This window comes from Balaenoptera musculus, chromosome 16 (assembly GCF_009873245.2).
Source record: "Balaenoptera musculus isolate JJ_BM4_2016_0621 chromosome 16, mBalMus1.pri.v3, whole genome shotgun sequence".
Taxonomy (NCBI): Eukaryota; Metazoa; Chordata; class Mammalia; order Artiodactyla; family Balaenopteridae; genus Balaenoptera; species Balaenoptera musculus.
In genome coordinates this window covers 60,983,257-61,007,367 of record NC_045800.1, presented here as the reverse complement: position 1 = coordinate 61,007,367, position 24,111 = coordinate 60,983,257, and the positions used below count along the sequence as shown (strand labels likewise).

Here is a 24,111-nt window from a genome sequence, read left to right as displayed (position 1 = left end):
CCACTTTGTCTCTCACTGAATTCTTTCTGCGATGAGACATGAAGAACATGAGCTTCATTAAGTCCTGAAACCAGGTGTGTGATCTCATTTGGAAGACTGTGGGTTTTGGTGGGGTTCTGGCATGGGTGTTCAAGCCCCAATCTGAAGTGCATGGTTTCACAAGCTTCTATCTAAAAGGAAGCTTTCCTGCAGCCATTATGGAAAACAGTATGGAGATTCCTCAAAAAATTAAAAATAGAATTTCCATATGATCCAGCAATTCCAATCCTGAGTATTTATCTGAAGAAAACAAAAATGTTAACTAGAAAAGATATACGATATGCACCACTATGTTCCTTACAGCATTATTTACAGTAGCCAAGATGTAGAAGCAACCAAATTGCCCATCAGTAGATAAATGGATAAAGAATGTGGTATATATTTACAAGATTTCAGATATTCTGAGGTTGGAAAAATGAAGTTTCTAAGTTTTCAGAGCTGTTGACTATTAGACCCTGAACTTTTTTTTACCCCAACTTTAAGGGTAGGCATTTAATAATTATTTTATAGTTGGGAAATCTCTTTGTCACATGAATGTTGTTATTTGCTTTTGTACATCTGATGCCTGATATATAGTAGGCACTCAATAAACATTTGTTGAAGGAATATAGTCCTTAACTTTTGAGGAGGGCTCACAGACTTTTTTTTTTTTTTTTTTTTTTGGTTGTGTTGGGTTTTCGTTGCTGCACACGGGCTTTCTCTAGTTGCAGCGAGCGGGGTCTACACTCCATTGCGATGGGCGGGCTTCTCATTATGGTGGTTTCTCTTGTTGTGGAGCACGGGCTCTAGGTGCTTGGGCTTCAGTGGTTGTGGCGCGTGGGCTCAGTAGTTGTGGTGCACAGGGTTAGTTGCTCCGCTGTATGTGGGACCTTCCTGGACCAGGGCTCGAACCCGTGTCCCCTGCATTGACAGGTGGAGTCTTAACCACTGCGCCACCAGGGAAGCCCGGGTTCACAGACTTTTAAACATGAGAATCTCATAAAAGCTATGAACTCTTGTCCACATCCTGTCTGTGCCCTGCCCATATTCCCTCAGCCTATCCTAGAGTTCACTACAGCTTTGGTAGACAAATTCTATACAAGCCCATAGCTTCCTACCTTAAACACCTGAGTTATCTCCTTGCCTGGAAGTGCCAGCAGAGTTAACATTCCCCTTGGCAATCCGTAACCAAGGAGAGATGGGATTTGGTAGCTAAATATTCCAGTTTCTACCCTGCCTCAGTGAGGCGATTCTGAAGTATGCTTTACTATAGTGTTTCTCAAACTTTACTAACACATAAGAATCACCTGGAGAGATTAATAAGACACAAATTCTTGAATTTGCAAATTTTTTTTTTGGCCTTGCCGCGCTGTTTGCAGGATCTTAGTTCCCCCGACCAGGGATTGAACCGGATCCCTGACAGTGAGGGCGCCAAGTCCTAACCACTGGACCGCCAGGGAATTCCCTTGAATTTGCACTTTTAACCAAGTTCCCAGGAGAAAATGATGCTGCCAGTCCATGGACCACATTTTGAATAACATTTTTCTCAGAGAGTCTCTAGTGAGATTCAGCCCCAATTGCTGGAAGCACCTTTTTGGCCTTCTTCTCATTACCTTACACTGCTTGGATTCTGGGACCACCTCCCAGATTTACTAGTTGCATCCAAATCTTTGTTTCAGGGTCTGTTTGGGGGGAAAGCCAAACTATGACAACTCTTCTTAGAAAAATGCACAGGGACTTCCCTGGTGGCGCAGTGGTTAAGACTCCACCTGCCAATGCAGGGGACACGGGTTCTAGCCCCGGTCCGGGAAGATCCTACATGCAGTGGAGCAATGAAGCCTGTGTGCCACAACTACTGAGCCTGTGCTCTGGAGCCCGTGAGCCACAACTACTGAGCCCATGTGCCACAACTACTGAAGCCCGCGTGCCTAGAGTCCGTGCTCTACAACAAGAGAGGACACCGCAGTGAGAAGCCTGTGCACCACAACAAAGAGTAGCCCCTGCTCATCGCAACTGGAGAAAACCCACGCACAGCGACAAAGACCCAATGAAGCCAAAAATAAATAAATAAAAATAAATTAATAAAAGGAAAAATGCACATAGAAATAGAGTTTTGTGTACTAGTTTAGAGGACGTATGAATTCCCTGAAATTTATTTATGTTGTAAAGGAAGGTGACCAAGGTAAATGTCATATGACCCAAGTTCCATGAAAATTGAATCAGTCCAGGCAGAGTCTAGGAACCTAATATAATCATTAATGGCTCATGGAGTTAGCTGAATTCAGCCAGCTCTCCTCAGAAGTTATTTTTCCTGATCTGCATCAAACTCTGACTTTGTGGGACATAAGAGTAAGTCTGGGACTCTAAAGAAACCCCATGCTTGAAGTCAATAAAAAGAGTATTGTCACTCATTCCTATTGGATTCTCATGGTTTCTTCCCAATCATAGTGCTTTCTGGACACAACTGCAGTGTCCCTATGACCCTTAGATCTTTTCTTGATGTGTTCACAGATGAGCCAGGCATACTATAACTGCAGCTGGTTTCTCCCACTTCCTTCTGGATTCCAATATGGCTCCCTATTCTATTTCATCCTTTTAGGAACCTGTAACCTTTGACATATATTCCTAAGCTCACGCTTGTGTCATATGGAAATTTTATGGCATGCTCTTGTTCTGTAATAATTGGGTAATCCTGATTATCCCAGTTTCTAATCAGCTTCTTAAAGAGAGCTAACGCCCGGGTCACCAACGCCTATTTCCTAAACACAGCACACAATTGCTGCTTAGCTTTGCCCACATATGGGCCAGCACGTGTGATTGTGCACGATTATTTGTCTTATGTACTATTCAATAAGTATGTCTTTGTATACACCTATGAATGTGCTTTGGCAGGTGCGGATGTGGGTGTGGGTGTGTAAGTAATCAGGTCAGTCTTGAAGTCTGAATAATGGATATATGGTATTTGACTTAATTAGTCTCTGTGCATTGTTAGCCTCAGTTTTCGTCTGCCCTCAAATATCAGAGGAAGAATGAGTTCATTTCCTTGAAGTTTATTAACTGTTACCGAAGGCAGAGAAAATTCCATAAAAGAGAAGGTTCCATACAGAGCAAGTGGAAGGGGAGCTCTGAGTTGGTAAGAAAAGATGCTTGGAGTGGGGACTTGGAGTGAAGGATGGAAGGGCAGATCTCCCCTTTCTTTTTCCCTCCATTCCCACAAGGATACTGGATTTTCAGTGGGGGTATCCTGCTCAGCATTCCCTCTCCAAAATGAAACCAGAGAGGGGAAACTTGATACAAAGTAGAGGTAGAAACACCTCACAGCTCCTCTGTTTCTCCATCCAAGGGGATGCCAATATCCACGTTGTAGTCTACAGGCTCCCCAGAGCTCAGCCAGGGAATAGGGGTTCGATTGAAAGAAGGCCTGTTGGAGAGGTTCTGGTTGTAGAGGACTAGGGGTTCACTCAGCAAGGGCCCCAGGTCAAACTTGGGCATCTGGAAGGTCATGCGTTTGGAGGCCTTCTCATATCCACCATAAGGCATTGCTGTCCTGAAAAGGGGACACATTATTTAATTAAAAACCAGAACAAAAGAAAGAGTTTTGTCAGTGAGATGTTACACTGTTTTGAGGATGGGGAAGTCTGTGAATTCTAGTTTCAGATTGCTTCTGCACTCCTTATTCTTATTCTCCCTTAGTACTCCTTTCCCCCTTCTGGTTTGCTTGTTTCCCCAAAGCTAAAAATGAGAAAAGTAGTCTAGTGTGTACTAGATAGAGAGTCTCATGGATAGTTGTGACCCAAGCCAGTCACATTTTCAGAGAAATTTACCCCAAACACTACAGACTCAAGGGTCTGAGGTTACCTTATATTATAATGTAGAGACCCCCCCTCAAAACCCCTACCCCACCTCCAGTGGATAGTGTGTGCCCTGGATGAGAGGAATTAACATTTCCTGGAAAATCCAGGCACCTTAGGACCAAATGCAAAAGCACTTCTCTAGGGCTTCCCTGTCCTGTTTTCACACAGTCTAGAGAAGCCCAGTTCCAAAAGGATAGGTACTTGAACCTTACTAAAGTAGGGTATAAAGAAATAGAATCTTCAATAGTATAATAACTTGCTGTGGTGTGTAATCTATAAAAATTCTGAATCACTATGTTGTACACCTGAAACTAATATAATGTTGTAAGTCAACTATACTTCAATTAAAAAAAGAAAAGAAAAATAGAATTATACTATAAGGACAGTAATGGAATTGTAACCTTGAATGAAGGGAGCCTCAAGAAGCCTTTAAATGTGTAATATATTATTCCCATTTCACAGTCAAGGCAACCAAGGCTCAGAAGTAGGGTGACTTTCCCATACAGCTAATAACTATGAACTAAAATTCAGATCCTGCCTCCTAGCAAATTTTTCCTTCATCATACCATGCTGTTTCTCTGAGCTAGAGTGGAAAGACCAAAAGCCTTCAGTTGCGGCCCCCAAATTCCTCCCATGCCTCCTCATCCTCCTGAAACATTTGAACCAGTCTCCATTCCAACTAAGGGCATGTTGCCATACACTGGAATGCATCAGTTTCCTTCCCCATCCCCCTTACCTGTTGAAGGACTTATACTGAGGGAGATCACCTTTGGCCCCGTGGGCCAGCAGGTTGATGCCAAGTTCCACTTTTTGCTGGGAGTCAACCCCCATGGCTCTCTCCCATGGGGAAATATAGGTCTTGAACACAGAGATATGTTTTCCTTCTCCACCTGCCTGGTCGTCTGGCAGCCATGGGAGAGAAATAATAATAAGTCAAATAATAGCAGTTAGTAGCCAATGGAAGTTAGTCTCAGAGCTCTGCGCTAGAGAAGTTGCTGGGGCCAGGGACCAAAGGTAAAACATCTTGGTAATTGTATAAGGTTTGTGAAATAATGACAGCCTGGAGTCGGATTTGTGATACAAACTGAAAGGCTAGAAAGGTGACTGAGAGACAAGGCTTCTGGGTGGAATAGACACGTCTCTGTATCCTTATGGACCCAGAAAGTCCATCAGGCTATCTCAACAGGCCTCTCCTGCTTCCTACACCCAGTCTAGGCCTCATTCCTGGGGATTTCTCTGCTCTAGAGACCAGACACATTATTCTTGGGTGAGGATACTTGCCTAGTCCTGTCTCGCCAACCCCTGCAGTGCCAGCAGCTCCTCCTCGGCCAGTCTGGCCCCCAGGACCACCTGTACCCCCATATCCAGACCCAGGGCCCTGATGATGGTGATGCTCGTCAGAGCCATACTGTCCGGCAGAGCCACTTCCCCCTGCCTGGCCTCCGCCGCTGCCCTTGCTGTAGGAGAATCCCTGGCCAGCTGTACCCAGCTGTCCCCCAACTGTGGGAAGGAACTTCTGGAAGTGATCCTGAAAAGAAAGGACAAAGTAAGGGGAAGGTTAGCAATGGGTACGGGGAACACCATAGCAAGTAGGAGGTGATCAGAGACAATGGACAACCAGAAGACACTGAATCGTCTGAGACTCCCCCGTCCAATAGATGGTTAGCAGATAGCCTGACTGAGAGAAATTAAACTCTCCTTAAGGGATACAACCTCTTTGGCTCAGTTCGAATTACATCTAGGATGGGGGCAACTCATTCTCCGAAATCCCCTTTCCCTCCTTACCAAGGCAGAGGACCAAGAGTTCTGCTCAACTTAGATTTGAGAGATTGGGGCTGGCATGGAGAACCCAGCCTTAAGTTAAAGAACTAGAGAGATCTCTGCTCCTCCCCTGCATCTTGTCTAACAGATAAAAGTCTCTTCTCTCTCTTCCTCTTCCTCTCCCTTTCTCCTCTTGGTGCCTGTTGGACCAGGACTTCCTGACAGTGAAACTGTAGTGGGTAGGGGGAAGGGAAGCCCAAAGGGCAACACTGGATCCATCCCCAAAGCCTAAAAATAACCCTGCCAACTCCTTCAGGAGGCTCTCCTGGCTACCCACCGAACACACCCCCATGCTCCACCCAGTGTAACCAGACACAGGCAGGGAGGAGGGCTTTTGGCCTCCTAAAGTTAGATATGACCGGCTCAGCATTTTTATTCTGCTCCTACATACGGGCCAATGGCAGACACTCCTGCCCCTGGCCCCATGTAGGCATCTATTTTCACTCTCCCCTGGCTGCCCAGGAAAGGTGGAGGGGGAAGAAAGGAAATGGAGACGATCCCCTCCTTCTCAGCTGAAATATCTTGTGCCTGGTCCCTCTCCAATCTCTACTTCTCTTTGGAGAATGATCCTGACTAGGAGACGTAGGACCTTAAAGCATGGTTTCAGTCCCCACATCTGTGGTCCTTATACTGACCCTTTAGATAAAAGAATGGCTCAAGAAGAGATGGCTATAAAAATTCACTCACCTCTTTCTAGGGTTGCCAGATTTTGCAAAAAGAAAAAATCACAGGATACCAGTTAAATTTGAATTTCAGATACATAATAATACTTTTTTAGTATAAATATGCCTAAGTATTGCATGGGATATATTTAGATATAAGAGAGTATTCGTCATGTATCTGAAATTCAAATTTAACTCGGTGTCCTGTATTTTTTAATTTAATTTTCATGTCCCAAATATTTCATGGGACACACTTATATTAAAAAATTATTGTGTATCTGAAATTCAAATTTAACTAAGTGTCTTCAAATTTTTTTTCTTTTCTTTTCTTTTTTGACCATGCTGCGTGGCTTGCAGGAGCTTAGTTCCCCAACCAGGGATCGAACCCAGGCCCCTGGCAGTGAGAGCACCAGACCACTGGACCACCAGGGAATTCCCTAAGTGTCTTCAATTTTTTAAAAAAAACTTATGTCCCAAATATTGCATGGGACATACTTTACTAAAAAATTATCTGTGTATATCTCAACTTTATTTTTTTAAATTGAAGTAGCATTGATTTACAATATTATATTAGTTTCAGGTATACAACATAGTGATGCAATATTCTTATAGACTATACTCCATTTAAAGGTATTATAAAATATGGGCTTTATTTACTGTGCCGTACAATATATCCTCGTAGCTTATTTAGTGTGTATCTCAACTTTAAAATATAGGACTGGGCATCCTGTGTTTTATCTGGTAATCCTATCTTTAATACTTAACCATACTGGGAAGGAGTTTTCTCCTTGAAGGTGTGGACTCCCCACCCTGCCTCACCAGCTCTAAGACACAGATTTAGTTTCAGAGGTGGGCTGTAATTCACCCTGGAGCTATTGGGGGCTCGCTGTATCTGGGGGGTTAATGAGCTTATAAATTAGCTGGGTGGGGAGGTTGGTCATATTTTAGAGACTCGGGCGGGGCCTACCAAGAAGCTGTCAAAAGAGGCACGAGGCTTTGAGAGCAGTAAAGTTACGAACTCACCATTGAGCTGTCAGAGAAGACATCAGGGTGGTTTTCATAGATAAATTTCTCCACCCGCATCTGCCGCAGTTTGAACATCTTGGAGCCCCGGTTAGTGAGCAGCGACAGCTCCTCCAGCATCACATCCCTTGGGACGCTGATCTTCTTGCCCAGGTTCAGGCCCGAGCTCTCCCGTCCACCTTTCAGGGAGGTGGGGAGGCAGAGGCAAGGGAAAGAGGAAAGTAGGGTTTTCTAGCTCCAAATGAAGCCGCCATCCACAACTAATTAAGTGCGTGTGTCCCAGCAGAGATCACTGAGTGAAGCAGATGCTGTCTGTGATGTCTGATCAAATTCTGTCTAGTTTATGAGGGATTTTGATTTCCTGGGTTTGGAGTTGGAGAGAATGCATGGGAAATGGGGTGCAGAGTGAGACAGTGGGGATACTAGAATGGGGTGAAGACGGTGAATGGGGTAAAAGGTATGGGGTACAGGGCAAAAGAGTAAAGAAACATCATAGATGGAGGTCATTGGGGAAACTATAGCACGGGGGAAAGCCCAAAGGCCACCTCTAAATATATACTCCTATCTTAACTCCTTTGCCTTCTCTTCCCCTCAGTAAACTGGCTGCAAACGGCTTCTAGGTATTGGGAGAGCTCCTCACTTGCTGTACTCCTACCACCCCCAGGAAAAATGCCTGAGCAATTTTCCATTTTAAGTGCCTATACGAGGCTCCTTAGCTCTGGGGAAAGAAGTAAGGAAACTAACCATTTATTGAGACCTTACTCTGTGCCAGTCTCCATCGTACATATTTTCTTCTCGAACATACCTCACTGACCTGTGGGTCCTGTTGTCTTGGACCTGTGCTGGGTAACATGGCATGGGTATTACTGTCTCAGATTACAAGGTGAAAAGGGTGGAAGGGTGAGTAGTCAGTGTTGAATTCTTTCTTCCTTTCCCCCTTTCCCCCCACCCCTGCAAACCTCACCCCCACCCCAAATTCCTCTTGTCTCTCCTTATCTCTTCACCTTAAGGCACATATAACCTTATGATACTTCTGGGACTCATGGGCCAGAGATACTCTCAATAAGAAGTCCCACACTAGGTAGGTGCACACATGCCATACCTCCAGTGAGTTCCATGATCAGCTTGCTGGATTTCCGCTTCTTGTTGGGGGCAGGGGTCTCTGAGAGTGGCATTGTGGAGGTGGATGGAGCCTGGATCGGGTGGGAAGGAGGAGGTGAAGGATGGACAGGGACTGGGGTGAGTGTCTACAGTAAGGCACTGCTTAAGGACTTCAGGGAGCAAAATTTCATTCGATTTTTTTAAAGAAATACATATTTCTCTAAAAGGTGAAAAACCATTGCTTTAGGGCTTCTCTTCTTGGGAAGCAGGGCAGAAAATATAGATGCACCCCTTGCCCCTACCTTCTACCAACCTCTTTTCAGCTGTTTTACATAGAGCTGGTGCAGGGCTTAGGAACACAATATGTGTTAGGGGGGCCTGGAGGTAAAACAAACACATTACTTACAGGTCAGGTAATGCACCCAGGTTTCATTGGTTTGGCATGATTCGAAGTTTTTATTTGTACGGGGCTCCCAGACTGGGATTATCATTGCAAGCTCTGGCCTCTCAGTCTTCCCCAAGCCCCAGGGCGGTGGGGCGGGGCGGGCGGGGGGGGGGGGGAGCAGAAAAAATGTTCTGCCAGGGTTGAGGAGATCCAGCCAGAAACATTCTCCATAGGATGGAGAGGTTATTGCCCCTCCACCGGGCCAGCTGGATCATGGCCTGGGAGGTGACAGCAGTGCTCCCACTCCGTTTCAGTCACTCCCCACCCCCCAGACCTGGAGTGGAGAGGGAGGTCAATCTTGATGCATGTCAATTCAGCAATATCATAGCAGTGGGGAATTCAGGGAGGACAGGAACATAATCATAGGATCTGGCAGTGGAGGGGGACAAGCTGGGAAAAGATACAGATTCCAGCCCCTCCTTAACAGAAGTTGGCACTCAGCGAAATGTCTTCTGCTGAGTCCTGTCTCACAACACGTCTGCGATTCTACTAGCTTAGTGGGGTCTGCTGAGGCCAGAGTCCAGGAACTGCTAAATAGATTCTCCCTGTACCTCTCTCAGCCCCAACTAGGTTCTTGTTTTCTATCCAGCCTCTCAGACCGCCTTCTCATTCCTCCAGTGCCTCCCCCAACATCTCCAATCCCCCCACCCTCTTGGGCCCTTCTCCTTCCAACTCTCTGTGGCTCCCCTGAACTGGACAACTGGGAATTGAGTACAGATGGAGGAGCTGGGCAGCTCCCCCCAGGATCAAGGGTCACTATTACAGACACAGACACAGCAGTCAGCAGAGTGGGCTCTAGCCCCTCTGACTATAAAGCTGGAGACTTACCGGCTGCTCAAGCGGTGGTCAGCTCTCCCTGGGGTCCAGCAGCTTTGGAGGACTGAGCTGCTGTGACTAGAGAACCTGAGCTGGGCAGGCGTGGGGGCAGCACTGGCAATGGGGGAGGGAGGGTGGTTATTAATAGAGACGATGAGCGCAAGCAGCTCAAATGGCACAGGGGTACTGAGACCCTGGAACCAAGGTCCCATCCTCCTTGCCCAGAGGCTCAGGAAGGGGAGGAAAGGCCTTTAGAATTCTCTCACTAAGCTGTCTGAGCCAAGGATCAGTCTGCCCAGGGACTCCTCTTCTCTGGCACCTCGAGGCTGAGATCCAAAGAAGCACTCAGGGAGAAACTGAAAACTGAGAGGGAGAGAGGAAGCAGGCAGCAAGTGGTGAATAGGAATTTGGAGAGGGAAAGTGAGAAGCAGGAGAATGTGTCTGGAGAGCCATTCAGAGACAGTCCAGGCTGGAGCTGGAGGGACATGTGGGTGCATTTTGGGGGTTGGGAGGGTTTAAGATGCCATGTTTCGGGGAGGGAATTTCTGTTCACAATGGAACTGCCCTTTGAAAGTTCCTGGATAGGCTGGTCTTTCCTTTGGGAGGGCCAGATTTTGGCAGGATAAGGGATCAAATTAACCAAATCCAGTAGTTAGGCTATCAGGGATGATGTGGGGGAAGACTTGACCAGTTTCTGCCTTTTCATCCCCATTTGCTGTTTGGGTGCTCAGTTTAGCCTGCTCTGCTAGATAGATGTCACTGTTTTTTAAAAAAATTAATTAATTTATTTATTTCTTTTTGGCTGCATCGGGTCTTCGTTGCTGCACGCAGGCTTTAGTTGCGGCGAGCAGGGTCTACTTTTCGTTGTGGTGCGCGGGCTTCTCATTGCGGTGGCTGCTCTTGCTGCGGAGCACGGGCTCTAGGTGCACAGGCTTCAGTGGTTATGGCTCGCGGGCTCTAGAGCACAGGCTCAGTAGTTGTAGTGCACGGGCTTAGCTGCTCCGTGGCATGTGGGATCTTCCTGGACCAGGGCTCGAACCCGTGTCCCCTGCATTGACAGGCAGATTCTTAACCACTGAGGCCGCCACCAGGGAAGTCCCAGATGTCACTTCTCCCTGAAGGGGTACACATAGGCTTCTGACCTGCCAGGGCTTTACTCTCTGAGGCTCCTACTTGGGATTTTCTTCAAAGGGAGCACACACCCCATAGGATCTGGACTGTCCCATTCACACTGGTCAAGAGAAGCCTCTGGGAAAGGGCACAAGCTTGAGAGCCCCCTCCAGGGAAACCTGTCATTTGCCCGGCACCTTCCTCAGTAGCTGCGTGAACATCCTGGATCCTTCTCCATCTTCTGCTCAGGTTTTGTAACCAGCTGCTGCACCTCTGCTGTATCCACCACCCTGTTGTGGCTGCCTTAGGAAGTGGCTTTTGAATACCTTTCTGTCCCTCTGTGAGCTACCCACTCTTCCTGACCATGTCCTTTTCCCATCCTGAACTTTATAGGTTCAGGTTAGGGGCTGAAAGGTCGCCCTGCTCCCCTCTACTTGGCCTCTGCCCAGACCAGTTTAGCCTCCAGATTCCTCATCTTTTGTCCTTTTTCTCCATTCTCTCCTAACCCAAAGAAGCAATTAGATGAAAAAACATAAATAGCAAAAGGTGATTTCATCATCATTACCATCCTCCCCTCAAAAACCAACCAAAATTTTGGTCTCTTATGATTGAGTACCTAAAACTACCTAGTGAATGAAGACAGAATATTTAGCCTAGGCTCTCTGAGCCCTTCCTTTGAAATTCTGAGAGGCTGCATATTTGGGAGAATCAGGGTCATGGGCCTGGTTATTGGCACAAATCTGCCCCCTGCTGGTAAAACTGGGGCAACAGAACTTCCCCTTCTCAGAAGTCATTCTATCCGCCTTTCAGTGCCTTATCTTTTTTATTAGTCTCAATCCATGCTGATCCACCCTCTCTCTCCTTCTTCCCTCTCTCACCCCACCTTCAACTTCAGCCATTGCTTTCCCTTCATTTCCTCCAGGGTGTTGGGAAATGTTGATGGCGAAAGGCTTAGAGGGCCTTTCCAGATTGTCTAGGTTCTGTAAGCTGAGGCCTCATCTGAGAAGTATGGAGCAGGGGATGGAGAAGGGGAGAATCTGGAGAGAGAGAACTGGGGGAGTGATGGAGGTGGCTACATTGGAGCAGGACAGAATTGGTAGAGAAGAGCAAAAGACCAGGGGGTGAAGGGCAAAACAGTAAAAAATAGGAGGGTAGGAACTGAGAAAAGAGATCAGGAATCAGGAGATCAGGGGAATGAATTAGAGAAGATGAAGGGGAGACCAGGATTTAGGTATAAAACTAGAAGAGATGACAACAACAGAAGATATGGGGCATAAGTTTATTCTTGTGCACAAACCAAAGTACTGTGACTCACACTCAATATGCAAAGGAAATTATCAATTTCCAGATCAAGCAGCAAACGTGACTAGTGGTGGTCATGGTGAGAGGGGAGTCCATATCCCTCTAGGATCAGAGATCAGGACCTGAAGCTGGAAAGAAATAAGAACTAGGGTTTGAGGGATGGGGTAGAACTAAAAAGAGGTTTTGGCTCTGGGTGTTTCCCTGCCCTTTCTCAGGTAGTTATGACAAGCTGCAGAAGACAGAGGGACAGATTCAAAGGAGGTAGCACAGATACCTGTCTTTCAACACTCAGCACACACTCTCGCATCCCTCCACCATCATCCCCCTTCACTCTAACAAATACATTCTTCTCCCTCAAATTTCTCCCCAATCCCACTTTTGTACATGATTGGTTTCTTATTATCCAATTTTACTCTCTACCAACACTGTATTCTCCCTCACCATGCTTCTCTCTGAGGCTCGATCAATTTCATTCATTTCTGTTCTGCTCCTGGTTTCTACCTCACTTTCCACATCATGGTTCTTTTCTCCTTTCTGTCTTAAGTTCATGAGACAATGAAGCCAATGATTTGTTCGTTCTCAGAGGACATTTTCTTTCTTTCTTTTCACTTCTTGGATGCTTTGTTGCTCAGCATGGGCCTCTCAAGTTGCTAACTTTCTGAAATCCCAAGGAACAGAATTCTTAGTTCTACTCCTGGTCTAGCTGGTATAACTCAACCCATACAAACTGCCCTGGTCCTTCGAGTCTCCTCATACTCTATGAATTTCACCCGATGCTCTACACCTGCTACAGACGATGATCTTTAACTCTAATGAGTCTCTTTCTCCCCACCAGACAGTCTATGTGAGGATAACTGACTCTTCTTTCATTAGTGCAAGGGTAAGACCCAGATTGGGTCTTTATTTAGACCGCTCCTCTTACTCTTGCCTAAGACAGAAGAGCACATCTGTGTGCACGCACACACTTGCACACACACGCCTAGGAAAATGCCAGCCAAGCTTGGGAAAGAAGAGTGAGGAGCAGCAAGTGATTTCGTGCAAATAGGGGTCAGTTCAGTCCCTTTGCTGCCTGTCTGGTGGTGAGCTTCTTGCCTGAGGTCTCAGTGGTAACTTCTCTGTGTCTTTCTCATTGACTGTTAAAACAAGGCCCACAGAAAAAAGCACAAATGTAGAGAAATGGAGACCAGTGGAGGAGTGTAGGTGAAGAGACAGAGTTAAAGACAGAGATCCAGGCAAGGAACTACAAAGAGAAGCACAGACACCAAAGCAAAGATAGTATTATAGGTTGGAAAGCAGCAGGGAGGTTAGGAGTCAGGAGGAAGCTGGGAGATGGGACACCAACTCCAAAACTTTCTCTGGCAGGAGGGAATTTAGCCTGCAAAGGAGGGGGGGCGGGGGCGGGGGCAGGCGGGTTGGGTAGAAGCAACTTTAGGAACTAGATATTCCACCTCCCCTTGGTCCTGGGAGCCGTGCCCTGTTCAGTGGTGGCCTGCCCCAGGCCTCCACACATGAGCCTGCAATCCCGTTCTAGTAGCTGAGAACCGGGGCCTGGCTACCTGGAAGCCACAGGAGCTGGGGGAGGCCCCAAGACCCCTGGGAGACTCTGGAGGAGGGGCTGGGCTAAGGACAGGGGCTGAGGCCTGCTCTGCCCTCCAGATGGGCTCATCCAATGTAGTGGCTGCTCGGGGGGCAAGCACAGTGGGTGCCAGGGGCTCTGCAGTGGGCTGGGGCGCTGGAGTCGAAAATCGGCGGATCTCCTGGACTCGGGCAGTTCTGGGAGGCACTGAGGAGGTGGGTCCAGGAGTCGGGGGAACCTCATCAAAACAGAACATGGCACTTTTAAGTTGGTAGGGCTGGTGCCGCATGAAATCCAAAGCCTTAATGCCCTGCTTGGGGGCTGCCCGAGGCCCTTGGGATTGGATCTTACTAGGGAGAGTTCGGGCAGCTTGGGGGAAAAAGGGTGAGAGCAGTGGGTTGTAAGCAATTGGAGGTGGGGCACGGATATTGGGTGAATATTTCCAGGAAGGGGGCAGGGAGGGGGTAGGAGAAGGGCTTCTGGGCCGCGGGCCAAGGCCAGGACCAGGTGCTTCCACCACATACCTGTCCGCTCGGCTCTGACGCTTGGCAAACAGCTCCCCACCCCTGCCCTGAAGCCTTGGTGGTTCAGGGATTCCAGCCGAAAGGGCCGCCCCATTCACTAACCCTTCGAGGAACCCTCGAGAAGGGGGCTTGGGAGCCACTGGGGGTGGAGTCTTAGGAGTCGCAGGGGGTGGGGTCTTGGGAGCCATTGGAGGCGGGGTTTTAGCTGTCACGTGAGGCAACGTCTTGTAACTCCTGCCCCCTGGTGGCTGCATGAAGTTGCAGGCTTCAGCCCCGAGGCTCAGGGCATCCTCCTCTGGACAAGATTCCGCACCCCCAGCCCGGGGTTTTTCATCCAGGTTCTGCACCAACGATAGCAGCTCCGGGTTGGGCGAGTTCTTCGTCTCCTCATTTCCCGGTCGGAACATCTGCTTTCGGGTCCCCCGACGCCGGGCCTCCTGGAGGATGCCGGTGCGAGCAGCTGGCACGGAGATACGCTTCTCCCGAGCGCTGGAGGGCTCAGGGGCTGCGGGGCCAGGGGCGGGGGCCTCTGGGCGTGCAGCAGGTCGCAGAGGCGCCGATAGGAAGATAGAAGCGGTGGAGGTCATGGCAGCTCCGCTAGAGGGGGCGGGGGGCTCTGGGGCTCCGCCTGGCGTAACAGGACGATTGGGGGCGGGGATGTATAGGGAGCTGGTGGCCGTCACGGGGCCGGAGGAGCGTGGGGTGCTGGGGGAACCGGGGGTTGACACGTGGCTGGGAACCCCTGAAGAGAAGCTGGGCAGAGGAGTGGTCCCCTGCGGAGAGGACAGGAAAGGCGGTGGGACGGCACTGAGGCCTCCCAGGCTCTCATTTGCCCTCTTGGGAGCCAGGGGCCGGAAAATAACCGAGGTGGTACCTGGCCGCTGCCCTTGTAAGCCCGGAGTAAACGGCCTGGCTGACCGGTTAAAGATGCTTGGAGCTGGGGTAGAGGCTCCACCGCTAGGGAGGAAAGGTCTGGGGCTGGCTGCAGGGGCCGGCGAAGGGCTGGATGGGAGCACAGCCGCCTCTGGCGGAGCGTTTTGTGCCCGAGGTGGTGACTGCAGGCCCTGCCCGTTGAGCGTGGCGGCTGGACCATCCCCGGCCGGCTCCTGGGTGCTGGAGTCTGCGCGCTGGCGCTGCTGTGCAAAGAGTTGGGCCCCTCGCCCAGAGGCCTCACTCAGCTGCCCTCCCAGCCCCGGGCCCTGGCCCTCTGCTGCGCCTGAGCTCGGCCTGGCCAGCTCCATGTCCAGGTAGGGGCTGTCCCAGTCGGACTGGTTGGTGAGGCTGCGGGCGTCGGAGAAGGCCTCTTCGTCCAGCTCGGACTCACTAGTCGGAGGGACGCCGTCCTCCTCCCCAGCGCCTGTCCCCGCGGCAGCCCCAAAGCTCACTAGGGTGTACTTCTTGGCTCTCTGCCGACGTTTCTTAAACATCAGTACCCCCTTCGAGTGGGGGTTGGGGGCTGCGGTTAGCAGGGATGCAATCGTCCGGCATTTGGTCTTGGCCTCCTTCACACTTCTCTCTTGAAGGCTCTCTGCCCTTTGCAGTTCTGAGGAGAGGAGGAGAGAATGGTCAGTGAGCATCTTCTGTTCCCCAAGGCTCTCACCCGTCCCCCGCCCCCCCAGCCAGCTCCCTCAGGCCTCCCACCTCTGGTCTTTTCACTGGCCTGACCCACAAGGTCTCTCCTGCCTTTGGCAAAGTCCTCTAACTTGGGGCCAGAGTGGAGGTGAAAGGTGAAACCAAGGACAGTTGAAGGGAAGGCAGAGGGTTGTTGGCTGCCCTGACACCACTCTGACCACAGCTCTCCTCCTATCCTCTCTTCCCTCCTATCTTTCAGGAGATTGCTCTTACCCACACCACACGCATGCCTCCCCTGCTTCCCTCCATTCCTGGCTGGCAATGTGAGGCTGAGGTAGAAGGGGGTTTACTTCCCATGGCAGGCAAGGACATGAAGCAGGTCCCAGGGTAAGAAAAAATAAGAAGGGGCACTTTTCTCCCACCAAAGAGACCCTGTTAGGGGACTTCTCAGAAAGTTTGGGACTTATCCCCTCTTCCTACCCCTTACCCTATAATAAGGACACAAAGGATCCTTAGCAATGAGGATCTTCATTCATAATTCCACTATCATCATGTGATCCACATCATATACATCCAGAGAAATAACTCCCACCACACATCACTTCAACAAGAATATGGCTCTAGGGAGAGGTGGCTATGGGCATATTTTCTCATCTGTACTTTTCTCTCTCATCCCCATATACTCTAGCTTATATACATCCTAGTTCATATACACATGTATAAATACACGTGTCCACACAAAAACATACATGCATACTCAAGGTGGCCCTTCTTCCCAGAATTCCCCTAGCAGAGACACTGTCACTAACAGTTGGGGCAAAATTTAAGTGCCTTCTAAATCCAAGGTGCTCCTCTGTGCCTCAAACCCCTGCTACTCACAGGCAGGGATGGCTTCAGATCTGAGATGCAGGAAAAGCCAGAGTGCTGCTCTCCAAGGAAAGCTTCCAGATCTTTAGGATATCTCAAAGTCACCAGTTGATACAGTCTCCTTTCCCCCAAGCTGAGGGTGGGAGTGGGGTGGGCTTCTTTGACAGTCAGAGCTGCCCCCTATTTTCCAAGCCTTCTGGGTAGAGAGCTCAGGTAGACACTACCAGGCAGGCACGCAAGCACTGTGTGCTAAGGGGAGCCAGGACAGGGTTTCCCATGCCATGTGGGGCCTGGGAGGTGGAGCCAGGAAATGGGAACGCTGCCCTGCTGCTAGGACCCTGACTCGGACACAGATACTCTCCGATCCATGATCCCTTGTTCCTCCTGAAAAATTCCTGAAATTCCATCTACGTTCCACTCAAGATATCAAAGCTCCCTTCTGATTAGGGCTCTCATTCCACCCATTCCAACGTTCATACCACACAATAGTACTGTGGACTAGAGATAGGCACTGGAGTCATAGTTTAGTTCAGATTTTTGGTCCTTGGGAGAGTTACTTCATCTCACTGAAGTTCAGTTTCCTCATCTGTAAAGAAGGATGATAACATAACGTCTACCTCATAGGGTTGCTATGAGGTTTAAGTGAGATAATGTAGGTAAATTTAGCATTTAACCTAAGCCCCACTGTGAGTAATTATTACTATCAAAGCTTTCTTGACACTAGCTGCACATGTATCCAGACACTTTCTTGTTCACTCATATCTTCTCCCACGGACTCCCACATACATGCTTTCATGTATTCATAGATTACTCACACTTCTCTCTCACACATACACCCTCTCTCCATGAGTTTTCCATTGCTCATGTGGTCACAAACCCCTTTGACATGTGGCCATAGCATCAGCCCATTCTGAGAAAAGGGCAGTGAAACTCCTAAGAAAAGAAGGAAGAGGAAGGAAAAAAAGGAGGAGGGGGTAAGGGAGTAAGACCTTTCCCAAAGACCTCCCTTCCCAAACTGTTGATGTAGTCCCCTCCATTCTAGATTCCAGAACTCTCTTGGCTGTGGGAGGGTAGTACCTGCATAGAACGGGTCCTGGAGCTCAGGAACTGGGCTTGGGGCTTTGTCGCAACTGGCTTGGCTGAGAGGCTCTTGGCTGATGGGCTCAAAAGTCTCCATGCCGAGAAAGGCAGTGTTGGCTGGAGCAGGACCAGTTTGAGCCACCCCCCACGCCTTTTAAAGCCCCTTTGTCTTATCCCCAGAGCTGGCAGCTGAATGAGCTCACTGTGCTATTTTTGGAGCCTGGCCCCCTCCCTTCTCTGGGCTGCCCCACAAGCCCTGGTATGATGGACATGGGCACCTGCCTACCCTTTCCCCTACCCCACCACACTGGACAATGAGGTCTGCTTGGCTAAAAATATCCCTGAGCTACTCACTAACTACAGTCTCACCCAGCATGATGGGGAAGGGAGAGGGTGCTAAAATGAGAATTGGGGATAAGCATGAGATCATGGGTGTGCATCTGGAATTTCTTTGTGGGACATGGGACACTCTCAGGGATGTCAGATGGTAAACTGTCACGTCCTTAGCCTCTATTCCAGACTTAGAGGCACAAAATACTATGGATCAGGAATCAGAATGGTGGAGGGGAGGAACGAGAGATGAGAACTAGAGGGGTAACCCTGAGATTTCCAAGGTGACAAGAAAGGTCTCTAGAGGAGGGGTATGGGAGGCATAGACAGGGAGAAAGTTCACTCTTAGACTTTGTTCTGTAGCTCACATCAAAAATAGTAAAGAGCCTGAGATAAGTGGAAGTGGCTTTTTCTGCCGGGGCCTACATTCTCGCCTAAGATAAGAAGCCAAAGATCCCTCCCTCCACCACTTCCTAGAGATCTCGTGACTATTCCATAGCCTCCCAGTCCCCAGGAATCCTAATGGAACTAGCAATGTCAAAGGTAGCTCTGTTGCTGTGCCTGCAGTTAACACTGAAGAGTCACTGTATCCCTGTCCTGCTTCCAGATACTCCCCTGACCCATGTCTGCACTCTGCCCTCACCCCGTCTGATGCCTAGCAAAATCATGGCAACGACAAGCAAACCCTTCATCAATTCATGTCCCTTTCCAACTTCCCTACTTATCCTGTTCCTGGGTTGGCTTGAGCCCCCTGTACTTTTTTGTCACTCTAGTTCAAACAGCAAAACTAATGGGGATCGTGAGAATAATTATTTTCCCCTCCTATCCATTACTCTTCTCCACCTGTCCCCAAGACTGTATCCAAGGGAAGCATAAGGTAGGTGGAATGTATCGTTATGGAGGGTTAGATTTAGGGCTCAGACTGAAGGATCCTGACTAAGGAAAAGGAGTTCAGGCACTCACTGGCTTGTTTGGCCTTCTGAGTATAGGTGGTAGTCAGATCTTCTGCCACTGGGTGGGGAACAGGCCCCACCATAGGGATGAGATGAGGGCCAGGCCGGAGGGGGCCATGGGGCAACAGCAGGGCCTCAGCCGGGGGTGGCTGAAGGGTTGTCCCGTCCTCCCAAGATGGGGAGCTCACGCGGCTGTCATCCTGGCTGGGAGGGCCAAGGACACCAGGTGCTGGCTCTGCAGGGCTGTCAGACAGGTAGACCTCGTCAGGTGGGGCTCCTGGAGGGGTGGGCCTTGTTGGGCCTCGGCGGCGGGGTCGGCGGGGCTTTTCCTGGGTGGCTGGGCCATCAGCATCACTGTCTGTCTCTCCATAGTAAGCCTCACTGTCAGGGGGAGAGAGGAGGCTCCCAGGCTGGAGAGGCTGGGGAACTGGAGCACCAGGGGGCTCAGGACTCAGCGGAGACAAGGGTGACAGTGCCTGAAGCTCACCAGGGGATGGAGATCGCACAGGCCCCTCGTCCTCTACCCTGGATGGAAAAGAGGACAGAACTTGAGAAATGAGCTGGATGACTGAGAGCTAGAGAGATCTGGAGGAGATGGGAGAAGGATGTAAGGGGAGAGAGGGGACTGGCATGTAGGTGAAATGGATGGGCTGGGAAGAGTGGAGATCTGAAGATGAACTGGTAGGCAGATCTGCTTGGCAGGCTTTGACTGGAAGTGGGTTTAAAGAGAGATGTGATGATAAATAGACAGGCAAGGGGCCTAAATAGGCCCACGCACCCACATTCAAGTGCTTTGGGAGGCATACACAAACATCTGTACTCCAGCACAGATACACAAGCAGAAGTGGGTACTTGTCAGTAGCTGAAGTCAGGCCAGTGAGACACAGAGCTGAGACAGGCAATGGAAACCCTGGACTAGGGGGATGGGTGTAGGCTGGGGTGGGAGGGGTCCATACCGCCGCACGGTGAGGACAAGCTGATTCCCTGAGTCATCGATGAGGCTCATGGCTCTGGCATGAGAGAGGCTGGTGCAGGAGACCCCATTGACGGCCAAAAGCTGATCCCTTTCCCGGAGTCCTGCTCTGCCAGCCTGGCTCCGTCTTCGGATCTGAGAAGGTGTTGGAGGAGAGACTGTAGGTGAGGGAGGGCTCCAAGGGGGGAATAGAATGAAAGGAGTTAGGACAGGAGGGACCGGTGTGTGGATGGAATTTTACTTTACAGGGTAAGAAAGGATGGGGAGGGACAAGGGGTGACAGTTAAGGGGGGGTCAATCTAGAGGGAAGAAGGTACAGATTTGAGAGAATAACACATCCTTTAAAGGGAGGTAGGGTAATCACTGAATGAAAAAGACGGGGAAAACTGCAAGGGGGGACGGGACGTACTATTGTAGAAACGGTGGTTATCCCCTCAAGATTTTCCTCCAAAGGAGATATCTATGCTAGCCAACAGTTCTCTTCTAGTCCTTGGAGTCCTAGGCACCATTATCTACACAGTCAAGATTTTAGAACAGTACTCCAGATTGGAGGGAGTCCAGCAGATTCTGAAGGATTGCGATTGTGTATGTATATGTGTGCCGGGTGTGCACACACATGTACATATGTTAAAGTAATAATAGTAATAGTGGCTATCATTTATTGAGTCCTTACTAAATGTTAGGCACAGTGCCAAGCACTCTACATGTTTTATTGAATTTAATCCTTAGAAGTTAGTACCTCTGGAGTAGGTACTATCATTACCTACATTTTACAGTTGAGAAAATTAAACCTGTGCTATGAAACCAAAATGGTAACAACTTCATCTGACAGGTCATATCTTGCCATAACCCTCCTAGCCCTGAAAAAAGTCTTGCCTAGTGAGAGAAGGGATCTGGCGTAGGGAAAGAGGGGGACTGAAGGCTGGGGCAGGGGCAGGGCAGGGCTGGGCTGGGCTGGTCTGGGTGAGAGCCTCAGATAGTCACACACCAATTTAGTTAGAGAGAAATTACAACCTTCGCTACATTCCTGGAGTTTGGAGCAGAGGCACAGACCCAGGAGAGCAAAGACTGGATGGCCAGCCCTGGGCCTCTGCTCCTATGTTGCCAGCCCTGGACCTCTGCTTCTATGAAATTGAGGCACAGTCTTCCTTTTTTCTCTGCTCCCAGAAACCAGGAACTCCCTTTTCTAATAGCCCGCCACAAGAAGGCTGTGCTCAGACACTACTCCCCCCGTCAGATCTGAGCATGCTTCCTCGACCACCTACCCACCCCCACTCCACTTCTTCACAGCCTCCCACTTCTCCCCCCACAGGCCACCACATGACTCTTCCCAAGTTTCCTTGGGTTCCCCTTTCCCTGAAACCTCAATATAGGCTCCCTTACCTTGGATACCTGTAAAGGTTTCCTCTGCTCGGCCCCCCCCCTGAAGTCGGAAGCCCCAGGGGGCTCCCCCAGACAGTGTGACCAGCACCTCCTCCTCAGCACCCATCTCTCAGCTTGGCCTATGGCCCTCGGAGTTTGGACAGTGTCCCAGGGAGAGAAGTCGAGGTGCTGGTACCCCGTCCGGCCTGTCTGGCTGTCCTGCTTCTGCTGCCCTAGGCCTTCCACCCCACAGCACACACCACAGGCAGGCAACTTGGCCCTGAGATCAGTACAGTCCAGCACACATGTCCTGTCAATCGAAGCTGTGCTCAAAATAGTTACCGGCTGTACTCCCCTCCCTCCCTGAGCTGTATTACTCCCAGAGCTAATTATAGTGAAAACTTCTGCCCTCCCCTGTCTCCCATTCTCCTGCATGGGCTTTTTACTCAGGACTCAGAGTACTAGCTCTGTGGGCTCTATAACTAATGTACATCCTTTCAGGGACTGTGCCTTCCCTGATAGGATCATGGACTAATCCCAACTGCTCTCCTCCAAAGCTTATTCAAAAGTGGCAGCAGCAGGGGCTTCAATTCCTGAGCAAGGAATGGCTGGGTTTGTCCCACAAGATTGCAAGATCCCCAGAAAAGAGTGCCCCTTTGCTGTATGAATTAACCTATTAATCAAAGTGGAGATTCATATCCCACTGCAGTGCTGGGTGCAATGTAGAGGAACTCTGTTCAGCCTGCTCCAGCTGAAGTGTTGCCTGTTCCATAAAGCTTTTCCTGCCCATCTCCTGACTCCCTACCTATAGAATTAATCCTTCCTTCCTCTGGGCAAAATATGTATCTTGTTCGTATTTCTATTATTGTAGTTTTCAGCCAATATTACGGTTTGTTTATATGCCTGTCTCCCTCCTAGATTGTGAGAAACTTGAAGGCAAGGACTGTGTGTAACAGCCAATCAACAGCCCACAGAGCAATGACTGATGTAACAGGTGCTCGTTGTTTGGTGAAATAAATTACCTCTTACAACACATAGTTGGTCATGGAAAGGTGGGTACAAATAGGTGTGCATAAACATGCCAACCCCTGTTAATAATAAAATATTTAGTTATTTTTAGGTTTCCATTACATGAATATGCCCTATGTCAAGAGATCTCTTTCTTTTAAAAAACATAATATTATGGTGCTGTAATTATTAAAGGCTACAGAGGTCCCTGGAATAGCTGCTCTGATAGCATGCTAAATGCTGTTTGCCTTGGTGTTTGATGTAGTCATAGAAAGCACTTGGAATTTAGAGTCAGAACTGGACTTGGATTCTTGTTCTATCATTTATTAGCTGTGTGACCTTGGGCAGTTACTTGACCTCATCAGTAAAAAGAGTATCTAAATATCCATTCATTCACTATTCAAACATTTATTGAGTGCTAGCTACATGTAAGCCATTGTGCTATACCAGTGGCTTTCAGTTAACCCTGCACATTGGAATCAATTAAGTGCATGTTGGAATTACCTGGAAAACTTTTAAAGCTACTGGTTCCCTAAAATAGGACTGTGTATATGATTAGATGATGTGTAATGACATTTTACATATTACATAAATTTATACATTATACAAATACTTTATACACACACACACACACACACACACACACACTCTCTCTCAGGCCCCTCAGCCTTAGGGATTCTAATTGTATTGGCCTAATAGCTGGTATGGCCATTTTATTTTTAGTTAGTTAGTTATTTTGGCATGGCCAGTTTAAAAAGCACTGCAGGTGATTCTAATGCACAGCCAAGATTGAGAACCAGAGTGGGGATACAGAAACCAATAAAATGCAACATATCAGCCTCTATTCTCAAGAAACTATGAATTTAAACTCTGCTACTTACTAGGAGTGCAACATTTAAGCAAGACAGAGGATACCTACTTTCCTATGCTGACATGTGTTAAATGGGATAAATTATGCGAAAATACTTCGCAGAGGGCCCAGCTTATGGCAATTGCTCAACAAATGTTAGCTGAATTTGGCAAATTACTAATCTAGACTAGTGGGTCTCAATCTTCAGTGTGCAATGGAATTGTCTAGAGGGCCATAGCTTGCTGGGCCCCACCTGCAGAATTTCTGATTCAATATGCCTAGGGTGGGTCTGAAATTTGTAACAGGTTTCCCAGGTGAAACTGGTACTGTTGGTCCCAGGATCACAGTTTGAGAAACACTGACATCCACTATACACTCCTGAGGACAGGAAAAATCTGCCTGTTCACTAAAACGTGCTCAATGCCTAATAACAGATTCCAGCAAAGACTAGAAGTGCAATTTTTTCAATGAATGAACCACTTTGTGCCTCAGAATAACTAAAATTTACTGTGCACAATATGAGAGCAAGAACTTTTCCCCGCATTGGTCATAAAATTCTTCATTTAATGTTTTTTTCCCTTTAAATGCTTCCTTTACACCAGTGCTCTTTTTCCCCATTTCTTTTCTTCCTTATTAAAAAAAAACTTTTATTTTAAAATGAATTGTACATAATACATATGAACTATTTGAAAATAACAATAATGTAAATATCCATGTGAATATTAAGAAATAGAACACTATTAATATTATTGATGCTCCATTATGTTCCTCCCAATTATACTTTTCTCTTTCCCTCCCCCGAGGTAACCAACAGCCTGAGTTTTGTTACTTTGGGTTTTTTTTTGTTTGTTTCTTGTTTTTTTT

The 24,111-nt window shown here is 48.5% G+C and overlaps 2 protein-coding genes across 3 annotated transcripts; both read right to left on the bottom strand.

The window, feature by feature from the left end:
* Nucleotides 1–3,052: 3,052 nt before the first annotated feature.
* Nucleotides 3,053–9,872, bottom strand: MYOZ1 (myozenin 1). Of its 2 annotated transcripts, none has more exons than XM_036829556.1 (6): nt 9,753–9,872; nt 8,481–8,571; nt 7,379–7,557; nt 5,154–5,400; nt 4,609–4,774; nt 3,053–3,565 (listed from the first exon to the last, which is right to left on the bottom strand). In XM_036829556.1, exons 2-6 carry the CDS (start codon nt 8,551–8,553, stop codon nt 3,334–3,336), a joined length of 897 nt encoding a protein of 298 aa, XP_036685451.1. In that variant the 5' UTR covers nt 8,554–8,571; nt 9,753–9,872; the 3' UTR covers nt 3,053–3,333. The 2 variants fall into 2 exon arrangements, with proteins under 2 accessions (XP_036685451.1, XP_036685452.1); XM_036829557.1 differs by lacking the exon at nt 9,753–9,872 and adding an exon at nt 8,886–8,907.
* A 2,238-nt stretch (nt 9,873–12,110) lies between these two features.
* Nucleotides 12,111–21,678, bottom strand: SYNPO2L (synaptopodin 2 like). Its single transcript, XM_036829395.1, is given in 5 exon segments — nt 12,111–15,795; nt 19,065–19,579; nt 20,011–20,162; nt 21,411–21,452; nt 21,454–21,678. Coding segments are annotated over 5 exon segments (2,937 nt in total). The 5' UTR covers nt 21,517–21,678; the 3' UTR covers nt 12,111–13,630.
* Nucleotides 21,679–24,111: the final 2,433 nt, after the last annotated feature.

Bases quoted from the DNA above. Each gene is read 5' to 3' on its own strand.
- MYOZ1 (XM_036829556.1), bottom strand. From the start codon at position 8,553: ATGCCACTCTCAGAGACCCCTGCCCCCAACAAGAAGCGGAAATCCAGC. The intron at 7,558-8,480 runs GTATGGCATGTG...CCTCCCTGAAAG, and splicing joins GATCATGGAACTCACTGGAG to GTGGACGGGAGAGCTCGGGC. The intron at 4,775-5,153 runs GCAAGTATCCTC...CATGGCTGCCAG, and splicing joins GGTTGGCGAGACAGGACTAG to ACGACCAGGCAGGTGGAGAA.